The sequence below is a fragment of the Hydractinia symbiolongicarpus genome, chromosome 13 (assembly GCF_029227915.1).
Source record: "Hydractinia symbiolongicarpus strain clone_291-10 chromosome 13, HSymV2.1, whole genome shotgun sequence".
Taxonomy (NCBI): domain Eukaryota; kingdom Metazoa; phylum Cnidaria; class Hydrozoa; order Anthoathecata; family Hydractiniidae; genus Hydractinia; species Hydractinia symbiolongicarpus.
In genome coordinates this window covers 16259383-16270303 of record NC_079887.1, presented here as the reverse complement: position 1 = coordinate 16270303, position 10921 = coordinate 16259383, and the positions used below count along the sequence as shown (strand labels likewise).

The 10921-nt window shown below is 36.9% G+C and overlaps 1 protein-coding gene across 3 annotated transcripts in view; it reads right to left on the bottom strand.

Moving 5' to 3' along the window:
* Positions 1-970: 970 nt before the first annotated feature.
* Positions 971-10921, bottom strand: part of LOC130623928 (helicase domino-like) — a 38579-nt gene continuing 28628 nt past the window's right edge. For all 3 annotated transcript variants that reach the window (XM_057439475.1, XM_057439477.1, XM_057439476.1), the window contains exons 26-46: positions 9039-9074; positions 8482-8606; positions 8069-8146; positions 7354-7507; positions 7139-7183; positions 6609-6737; positions 6488-6535; positions 6180-6263; positions 5887-6029; positions 5667-5693; positions 5407-5521; positions 5212-5331; positions 5060-5129; positions 4630-4799; positions 4249-4444; positions 3374-3634; positions 2805-3142; positions 2554-2665; positions 2131-2459; positions 1651-1899; positions 971-1515 (exon numbers count right to left, since the gene is read on the bottom strand). In XM_057439475.1, coding sequence (XP_057295458.1) covers positions 1114-1515; positions 1651-1899; positions 2131-2459; positions 2554-2665; positions 2805-3142; positions 3374-3634; positions 4249-4444; positions 4630-4799; positions 5060-5129; positions 5212-5331; positions 5407-5521; positions 5667-5693; positions 5887-6029; positions 6180-6263; positions 6488-6535; positions 6609-6737; positions 7139-7183; positions 7354-7507; positions 8069-8146; positions 8482-8606; positions 9039-9074 — 3231 coding nt within the window. In that variant the 3' untranslated portion in view covers positions 971-1113. The remainder of the gene's footprint in view (positions 1516-1650; positions 1900-2130; positions 2460-2553; positions 2666-2804; positions 3143-3373; positions 3635-4248; positions 4445-4629; positions 4800-5059; positions 5130-5211; positions 5332-5406; positions 5522-5666; positions 5694-5886; positions 6030-6179; positions 6264-6487; positions 6536-6608; positions 6738-7138; positions 7184-7353; positions 7508-8068; positions 8147-8481; positions 8607-9038; positions 9075-10921) is intronic.

Genomic DNA, 10921 nt, shown 5'->3' with positions numbered 1-10921 from the left:
CTCTTTTCTGCGAAACGCGCTTCCCATCAGAAGGCTCCATCATGGCTAGTAGGGCTGTGGTAAAGACACTTGCTAAACATGCCTGCGCTGTGGACCGAACCACGGATCTTGTGATTACGAAGCGAACTCCATAACCACAAGGCCACGCGCCAATAATTCCATGCCTATGATAGTATGATAACAGGATATCATAGGCGTAGGAAAGGCCTGGGGACGAGATTGCTGACTAATCGACAAAAGTTACAATAGAGCTATGAAATTTTATTTTCCCTACAGGAGAGTTTGCATATCATTATTTTGGGAGTTTCCCGATCACAGATTGATCGCCGGGAAATAATCGCCTTTTAATACTCGCTTCCTGGGCTTTTTTTTATTGGATTAATATTAAGTTGCAAACTGGATCAAAACTTTTGGAAATTTGAAAAAAAGGTTCAAGAAAATATTTGATTTTTCTTAAGGCACGTTTCTACTTAAATGTGTACGGTGAAGCAAATTTTTGGAAGCAAAATCGAAACAAACAAAACTGCGCATGCTGAGATACATTTTGCCAGCGAATTCGCAGTCCCATGACGGCGGTCCTTACATTTCTCGAAGGTCGCTAACGTATTTGCAAAAGAAGCCTAAGACGAAGTGGCTTAAAAAAATCACGCTTTTGATAAGGACTTTCATGAAAACGACAACAAGAGATTAATGCAAGTCAAATCAGGGGCTTGTTCTTTACAAACGAAAAATTTGAAAATAAAAACTGACTTAGTTTTTCCTGTCACATCGACTTATGTCAAGTTATACACGTGGTTGTTTTTTCTGTTTCCCCGAAGCCAAATAACAAGATCTCCAAATGGAAAGCGTTCAATTAATAAAATTCGCAAGTATTATTCGCAAGCTGAACTGCCTTAGAACTCTTTTCTGGCTAGTAGAAAGACATAAATCGATTTAGTTAAAAAACAAACAAAAACAAAAGCAACAAAGATTGGTAAAGCAATAAATTATATTCCAATTATACAACACTACGACATTCACTTTCACACTAAATTAGCATAGGCAACGGGCGATTAATATATCAATACTTTATTTAAAATTTATGGTGATATAGAATTAAAAGAAATAAAATGTTTACGAAGGCTTGTGGCTTCGTGTACGCATTCCACGTAATCCTGCCATGACATCGTCACCTTTATCTTGACCATCATCAGTCGACAACTCTGTCTCAGCACCTAAGGTCTCGACTTCCACATGTGACGTACTTGACGGTTTTACATTCGCCGTTTCCGTGACGACAGTTGGAGTTGCTATGCGAGGCGTTGCTTGTTGCTTTACGATTGGTGTAGTTTGAGAGACAACGATTGGTAGCGACTGACGAAGTTGCTGTTTTACGGCCTGTGCTTGAAGTTGCTGCAATTGTTGTTTTAGCTGTTGTTGTTTCAACTGTTGTTGTTGCGAAGGCGACGTCGCCGATGATTCTGATGTTTTCAATTGGACCTGTACAAGTTGAGGATTTCTCATTTGCTGACTCACCTAAAAACACACGCATTTAGATATCGACTTTCACAAATTATTAAAAGGCATACTTTTAGTGGCTTAACATAGGAGTAAAACAATGCATTCCAATACTAACCACCTAGAACTGAAACGATGTATTCCGACACTAACCTGCTGGGCTTGCAGCTGAATTGAAGTGGTTAGCGGTGAACTTGTCGTTTGAGCAGCGGATGTGGACGCACTGGATTGGTTTGAAACAGCTGCGCCAACAGGCGAATTTGATCGACTAAGTGAAGCTTGAAGTTGAGCTTGAGACACGAAAGCTTTAACCTGTGATAATTGAGCGGGTGTTGCTGATAGCACTTGTTGGCGTTGCAGCTGTTGCGAAAGTTGACTGTTCTGCTGAAGTTGGAGTTGCACCTGAAAACGAAGTAACAACCGAAACTTTAGCTACTGCAAAAACTAATGCTGGGGAAAATTATAAAGTACGCTCAGTGTGCGTAACGTTTGTAGTGTATATAGCTGGTAAATAAACGCCCCTTTAAAGAAGCGTCTACGCAAAAGTTATGTTTGCATTTTCTACTTAGTTGAAAGCCATAAATAAAAAAGACGAAGACGTGGTTCGAGGAAAATATCTGCAACTTGACGCACCTGTGTAGGTTTGGCGGACGTAGATGCGTTGGCCGCGCCAGTAGCTGCCATTTTGGATTGTTGTTGTTGTTGTTGTTGCTGGATTTGCTTTTGTACAGCGGCCTGAATGTTGTTGCGTTGTTGTTGTTGCGCGAGTGACGACACAACTTGTACCTGCGCTGAAGTTAACTGTTGAGTTGAAACTTGCTGTGGCTGCATGACAACGGTACCCGTCTGTAAGTTCACCTGAGCCTGCATAGGTTGCATCGTTTGACCAGCACTTACTCGCTGAATCTGTTGTGGAGATTGTTGACTGATCATTGCTCGCAGTTGGATTTGTTGAGGAAGACCTGCAAAACAAACCAAAAGAGCTCACGTAGTTTACCATTCGTCTTGTCAGAGTATGAATTATAAAACGATTTACATGCTTGGATGGATACATACCTTGGGTAAGAGTAGGACGCAGCAAGATTTGATGTGGCAGTGATCCCTGTGGTTGAACTTGAATTTGTTGACCAGCTGTCTTCAAGGATTGACTTCCCTGCCCTTGTTTAACCTACAAAATATCAGACCATTAATATAATCTCAAAGTGCAAAAAGTCAAGGCGTTCTTGTTTGCCAGCAAAAAACAAAACAAGAGAGTTTCTAGGCAGAACAACAAAATGTTGCTACAGTTTCTCAGTAAGCTCACTGACCTGTGTCATCACAAGCTGTGCTTTTGGTTGAGTCACGATAGTGGCAGTAACTTGCTGCTGAAATTTCTGTTGCTGTTGCTGCTGTTGCACTGAATGTCTTTGTTGTTCCTGCAATTGACGTAGTTGACGCTCTGTGAGTTTCTGTCCAGCTAAGATTTGTTGAATTTGAGAGTTGGATGTCAACGACCCTCGATGCAACTGCTGCATTTGCTGCTTCTTAAGTGCTTGCTGCAGAAGTTGTTGATGCTGAGCTGCAGTGAGTGGCTGGGTCATAATTTGCTGCGGAACTGAACCTCGCAAAGTGACGGGTGCTTTCATCGTTTGAACTGTAAGACTGCCTAAAATGTTTAGAAGGGTGTTTAAGAAAAGGGAATAAAGTAAAGTAAAGTTTCATAGGGTATCCAATTTATTAAAATGTTTTTCAACAGAAATTATGTATAAAAAAAATGCGCTTAGATCGCTCTCAGAATCGCCTTCTGTGCCTGCTTTTATAAAGCTTTTTCAAGGAAATGTGAGGAAATCGTTAACCATGCCAGAACGACCATCTTTTAATAAAAAAAATAATTTACCTAGTTGGTTGCTGGTAGCAACTATAGTTGGCTGAACTTGTTTGTTGGTTTGATTGGCTTGCTGTATTTGTGCTTGTTGAGTTGATTGTTGTTGTATCAGTTTAAGTTGCTGCTGCTTTTGTTGTTGAATGCGTTGTTGCTGTTGTATCTTTTGAAGTTGTTGCTGCTGCTGTTGTTGAGCTGCTTTTTGACGTAATATAGCGATCTGTTGTTGGGTTAGGGCTTTACCCTGTATGAATGGTTGAGTTGTTATTAGACTTCCTGAAAAAAAAAATCATATGAATGGCGAGGTTGTATACGATCTTAGGAGAGGTTGTATACGATCTTAGGAGAGGTTGTATACGATCTTAGGAGATGTTTTAAATACATTCATAAAAACTTGCCAAAACACATTCTTAGTATTTTGATTTTATTGCTTTTCTCCCAAAAAAACAACGACCCGGGGAATCCCCTGAAAATTGACAAAAGTTCCCCTTAAAAGGTAGTGTTTTTCGACATTAGAAAATCTCAGTCGTTCAACCATCTGTACTATTTTGAATTACGCAGAATGTTTGACACTTGAGAATGAACTATTGCTAGCAATAGCAGAATGGCTACTCATTTTCAAAAAGTAAATTCTAGGAGTGTACCAGGAGTTTTCTGACCTTATTCCAGAAGTAATCTGACTCTAAAAACAGAAAGAAAAAAAGAAACCTGACTAAAATCAGAGACCGAAACAAATAAACTAATTCAGAAAAATAATCTTCAAGAGATTTCATTTTAGTAACTTTGCAGGAGTTCTTTTCCTCCCGAGTATATTATATTCCATTTCTAGAAATTAACAAGCGTAGTGGCCACCCTTGTCAACGTAGGAATTATTTATAGTAAGTGCTTACCAGGGCTTCCAACTGTGCCAGCTATTGTTGCACCCCTCTGCACTTGAGCCACAAGGTTGGGAGCTATTACATTTGATGTTGTGGCACTTACAGCCACAGATGTGCCACTAGTTGCAGTCTTCGATTGTACCAAGCCAGGTATAATTTGGGTGGACTGACCTGTTTGTGCGTTTAATATTCTTGCCGCGGTAGTACCCTGTAACAGAATTTTTTTTTTAAACATTGCCGGGTCTTTTTAAAATCAATTTCGTTCTAGCTTTTTACTTTTCCATTGTTTTTCTGACTGAAAAGACATGAATAGTGAAGTAGTATGGTCTTATGACGTCCGTGGCAAAAAAAATTAAAAAACAAAAGGTCTTAAAAACCTTAAGAATCACCTACCGCGGCTACCTGTCCCATAGAGACCACATTTTGTGCTACGTTCTGCATCTTTCGGTTAATGGCAGCAAATGATGCAGCAGTAGTACTTAGGCCGGAGTTTGCTGTAGAAACGCCAGATGGATTGACAACCAGCGTGCTCGCGCCACCCGCAGACGTGAACACCAAGTTGCCTACAAAAACATAGCGACACAGTAATACAAAAATGTAAATAAATCCAGTTCTGTTCCAAGTTGAATCTGCATTTGCGCGATTTGACAATGTTTTCTTATGAACAAGTAAATTAAATTTTTTAAGTAATCAAGAAAGACACAAAGAGTACCTTCCCATGTTTATACAATGACCTAGTTTAAATGTCAAATTCACTAAAGCACTGTTACTTTACAGTACAATCAACAATACTGCAGCTGTAACAACAAAAACAAACACAAACCTCGAATACTTCCTGGGGTGTTTGAGGCTTGGACAATACCAACTGTCACGCCCTTTGCTGCCTGAGCGTTCTGCGAGAGAAGAAACAATCTATTAGTTCATGTAAACAACAGCAATCTAGTTACCAGTACCAAAGACAACAGATGAACTCACTGTTGCCACAGAGTTGTTAGCAGATTGACTCGATCTACCAGACAACGATGATGTAGAATGTGTTTGTGAATTAGTGTTGGTACTGGCAGTTGAAGTTTGGTGCTGCTGGAGTTGTTGAGCCTAAAACCAATAACACTGTAACTTAAACATTCATCACACAAAGACGTATCAATTCCCAAAACATCGTCATCATACCGCTGCAGCTTGCTTCTTTTCATTCGCGATTCTATCTGCACGCATATTAGCAAGTTCTCTTGGATTTAACGTTTTATCTGTCGAAATACCATTTGTGGCCAATACCTGGGCATGCCTAAAACAAATTCTACTTGCTTGAAAAATACTCTCTAGACATGCACAGTCGTGCTTTCAATAACAGTGCGAAAATGAAGAATTAAAAATGTAAATGTGTTTCCAAAAGCACTCATTCCAACAAACTTAGTAGCAAGTATACTAACCTGGAACCTTGAAATTTACCGGCATTTCTAAAAAACAAAAGAAAGCAAAAAATAAATAAATACACAAGCACGAACATTGAGTACACAATGCTAAACATCTTTTATTAGGATATCAAGACAAAAGTAAAGACAAAGTAAAATTTATATCAGTTATGATAACTATCTTCTCATACTAACAAAAGGCGAGTAACAGCAACATAAGAACAGCTAAATCACATACGGTTGTTTTATAGTTGGTTTACGTTTCAACGATGCTTTTTTTACCGAATCGAACTTCGAATAGTGCATATTAAGAACGCTTTTACCATGGTCCTGGTTAAACTGTGGATGTGTTTTTTGTTGAGGATGAAGCGGTGCAGCAGTCTAAATCAACAGTCTAATAGTCAGGTGCAAAGAAGAGTTATTTACAAAGCATTACTTAGTGATAAGTCGTATTTCAAAATTAAGTTGGAGTTTTGTTTATTATTACAAATTATGGCGCTAAATGATGGTTCCCCAATCATTTTTACGAACCTTCGGCGGCTGCAGCTGTTGTATGGCTTTCTTATTCTTCTTTAACTTCACGTCAGTAGAGTCTGTTTGCGGGGTTGTTAAAAGCTTAAACGAAATGTACTTAGAAGTTTTTTATTCGAAGATAGCGGTAAATAACCAATATCTCAAAGGATATCATATGCAATAAGGTACTGGTTTCATTGTCAAGAAGCTACACAGAACCGAAATGTTTCACATGAGATAGATAGTTTTTTAAAGGTTTAATCAAGGTGTGATTTCTGGATATGTTAAACAAAAAAAGTAACAAATAACAAAGTAGCATTACTTACTTTCCCTTCCTCTCGAAGCAATATCACATTTTGGTATCTGTCACGACACTAAAAGGAAAACATAAACATCACATGTAAATATAAAATATTAAAATTAACACAAGTCCAGTTAATGTCTAACCTGTCTAGCTGATCTGCGAACTCTGCTCATACTGTTCACAATATCTGCAGCTAAATCCCAGTTTGCTAGTTTGCTGTGAACTGGTTCGTTCTGGAAATCCAACGGTAACTCAGACATGGTATTGACAGCCTAAACACAAATCACATTGTTAACAAACTTTCTTGTAGAAATTTCTAGATTTTTAAGGTTTTTATCAGTATTTTAGGGTATTCTTAATGGTTGGCAACATTTTAAGGTTCCAAAGCACGAAGACAGAAGAAAATACACAATAAGGTCATGTGCTCAACATTTAAACAATACAAGGCAATGTTTTATAACTACGCATTTTATTTTTTTGGAAAAATTTATAGTTTAAGGTTTTCAAGGTAACCTGCTATGATTTTAAGGTTTTCCACGTATGACACCCTGTCATCATTAAAAATCAATAATACACAGAAAATACCATGGTGTTGGCGGTCCGACATAGTTGTTTGTGATTCACATCACCTTACACGATAAAGGCAAGCACTAGTCCTTAGATGTAGACAAACCTGTAGTAGTGCCCAGTCTTCATTGATTAACCAATCAGGTCCTTGCTGCAACAAAAAGAATTTTAAGCGATGACATTCAGCTTAATATATACTTTTATCGTAAATCTGCTAAGTAAAGTGATAGTCATGACCTTTTCTTTAATGCATCAGAATACAATAACAGTGTGGTGAAAACATATATTCAAATTGTTAAGTTTATGCAACAAGTGACTTACCTGCGAGTAATCTGGTCTGGTCGTGACTGAAGATGGAACAATTGGTACTGTCATTGCTTTTTGTTTTAGCTTCTGACTTTTCTTCAACTTGTTCTTGTTCAGCAACTCTAGTGCCTTCTTATCAAAAATCGATTTGAATTTGGATAAACGATGTCTATATAAAAAGTATACTACCAATACTACTGTTCCACGAAATAAAAATACCCCTTTTCAAAAATAAACAAGAATAAATGTTTAGTAATATTTGGTCCATGATATAATATTACATGGTGTCCTTGGTTTGAAAATTTAATTTTTTTAATTCTATATCCTGATGAATAAATGTCCATGTTAGTATTACCTAAAAACCAGAGTTCAGCAGATATATTTCGACTCGTTTTTTCTACTTATTTTTTCAGACACAATATAAATAACTAGTCGGTGGCCCGTGGATAATCCACCACTACGTCCAGCCTTTAAATACCGCATTTCAGGTGACTTGCTACTGCGGTACAATTTTGGATAGAGACAGACAGATGACGGCTACTATTTTGGAAATGTGTTGTAACAATTTCAAAGGTAACACGACCCTGTAAATACCATAGAACTGTAAAAAAATAGGTAGCCTGGATGTGGGCCTTTAAATATACAAGGAGAAAACTCCAACTTGTATCGTTTAATCAGGAAGTTAAATTGATAGCATAAGACCTATCTTTACCTGTAGCATAAGACCTACCTTTTTTTTTTAAAAACACTTAAATAGTGTGTTCGGTTTGTGTTCCGCTTCATCGCATATAAATCCATTCCACCTTTCCTGTATAACAATACACACAATATATTAATTAGACGTACTGGAACCTCAAATCACGATTGTAATCAGGTTTTGAATAAAACCAAAGTCTTTTCACGGTATGATTTTTAATACATTGGCTTACATGAGCTTAGATACAATTAACCACACAGAGCACACTCAACCTTTACGCTTATTAAGAAATATTTAGAAACTAGGTGGTCCTTGGATAAATTCCACCTGTCCTTTATTTACCGCATTTTGTGTGTGTCACAACTGCAGTTACCATTTTAACTCAAAAAAATTACAAGTTTTAATTAATCTACCATATTTAATTTTAAAACTGTGCGATGACTTACTTTAGGTAATGAGTGGGAGGCAAATGGTTTTCAGGTATAGTTCCTGTTTCATACAAAAATGCTAAGCAGTGATCAGTAACATAGTCTGTTTCACCATCTCTTGGTGGTGTTGGAGGTGTCCATATCTAGCATGAAGAAAAATGCAGAAATTGCAACCTTTATTAGAGTTAAGTCTTTCACTCCCACATTTTGTCTGCCAGAATTTTAGGATTAGATTTTTCTGATACCATTGATGCTTTTTTCCAGCTTGCAACCAACTAAACTATCTTCACTGAACTCAACATTTACAAAATTGATTTGCCTGTTCATTTCTGTGCTATAAGTTTTCCTCTTGATTCCCTAGAAATTTCACTAACTTTTTCTGATTTTTGAAATTTTCTTATCTTCCCCTGTCCTGACAGACACCATGTCCAGTCTGATTCATCTAGTAGTAATTTCTTTTAAAGACAGCTTTAAAAACAGCTTAGTCATAGTACAGAAGGAAGGTGAAGTATATCGACTGTTCACAAAAATGTTTACCAAATTGCAAACCACATTCACTATAAAAAAAAACTCACCGGCATAAAGACACCAGTATACTCATCTACAAAATGCTAAAATAGAGTGAAAAAAAAATGCAAGTGTTATAAGTATTGGCTTGCAATATTTTAAATCTGAAGTTGATATTCTGGTTAGCATGTCCTACCTTTTTGCAATGTATATATGCTTTTTAGTCCAATTCTAGTGCATCTTTCTCTTCCTCGTTAGTTGGAATCAGAATATCAACAACAACAATAAACAAGAAAAACTAACTGGCCACCTCCTAATTCTAACCAATCAAAGCAAAGGGGCCCAGATTTTCATAAAAAAATGATTAAAAAATGAAAGATTTACGAGATCAAAAAACTTTGAACAATTACACACCAATATTCAAAACAGTTTTTGGTGTATTTTTCAAAGAGGCAAAAACTCAACAATCTTTTGTACATAAGTAGGTTTCATACTAGCGTTTAGAATGGGCTAGTAGCACATTTCAACATGCCGGAATTACAGAATAATCTACGTCCCACGAAGTGAGGAAATATATGGAAAAAGAGTCATGCTGACACGTTAGTACACTTAGAACTTAAGAGTTTGGTTTTAGTCAAATAATCTAAGATCCTAAGTCTGTTATTTAAATTCCAAAACGTAATGTAGAATAGCCTCAATTTACTTTTCATCAATTTAATGTTGCATCTACTCTTTAGGTGACACGCAAACCAGAAGATAAACTTTCCTTCGCCTGAAAAAACGACCTTAGTAAAGAAAAATATTCCAAATTCACTTTCAACAACTGACTAATTTATTTTTTTAAAAAAAATCTTATTGGCCTTCCTTCTTGTAAATTTATTTTCTGCTCACTGTTTACAAACGATTGGATTGATGAATAGATTTTGAAATGTTAACACTTTTTACTCACTTGCTTTATGATGCATATGCACATACACCTTTATATGTTTCCTAGGACCCAACTGCCACAAAATAAAATAAAAAAATGTGAAGATCTCGTAGAAAAATCTTGTCTCCACAATTTAGGTAGGTTGGTTCAATTCTAGGTAGACCCTACTTATGCTTCTCACTTTTCTTATCAGAGACTGTTGTTTACACCTCGTTTTTGAATGCCAGACTTAAAAAATAAACAGAGAGGTACCACTACCAGCCAGTAGCAGGTGAAACAATTAGGAAGGGTGTAAGTTTCTTAGATATAGCGACACAAATTAAATCTTTTGACCCAAGGGATATTTGAAAGCAACTCTGAAGAAAGAATTAACAGTTCATGTCTTTCTTCAAAATCAAACTCTCGGGATTTCTATTGTCAACAGGCAGCTTCTAGTCATACAGTGCAATGTCTTCATTGTGTTGTTAATCTTGGTATGGCAAAAGGTAATGGTATAAAGAATATAGTTGTAACGCTCCCTTCAATGAAAAAAAAATCACAAATGAAACAACGATGCACTGTTTTTAACGAAAAGCTACCTCTTGCCATCCAATACACAAAACAACACAATTTAAAACTTTTTTGATAGCTTGTATTATTGGTATAAAAATTTTGAGACATAATTTAAACGGATAAAAAACAATTATCCTATTTTGTATAAATATGTATTGCACAAAGATATTATTCTATTTAACTGAACAAAAACCAATCATCTTCTACAAATTTTGGACGTGGTGTGCGTGAGCTTCGACGAACATCACTGCTTCCATCACTACTTCCAGGAGAAGCAATAGGACTAGAAGCTGCCGAGGAAATGTTTGTCAAAGGTTTAAGCTGTGGACGGTTTTCCACATTAGAGAGTTTATTTTCGGTGACAGAATTTATTCTTTTATTTGCCAAGGGTCGGAGTTGTGACGAGGTGTCCCTCGGTAGAGTCGACATAAAATCCTTTAGCGTAACAGCATTGTTATTGCGTGTTCGGGA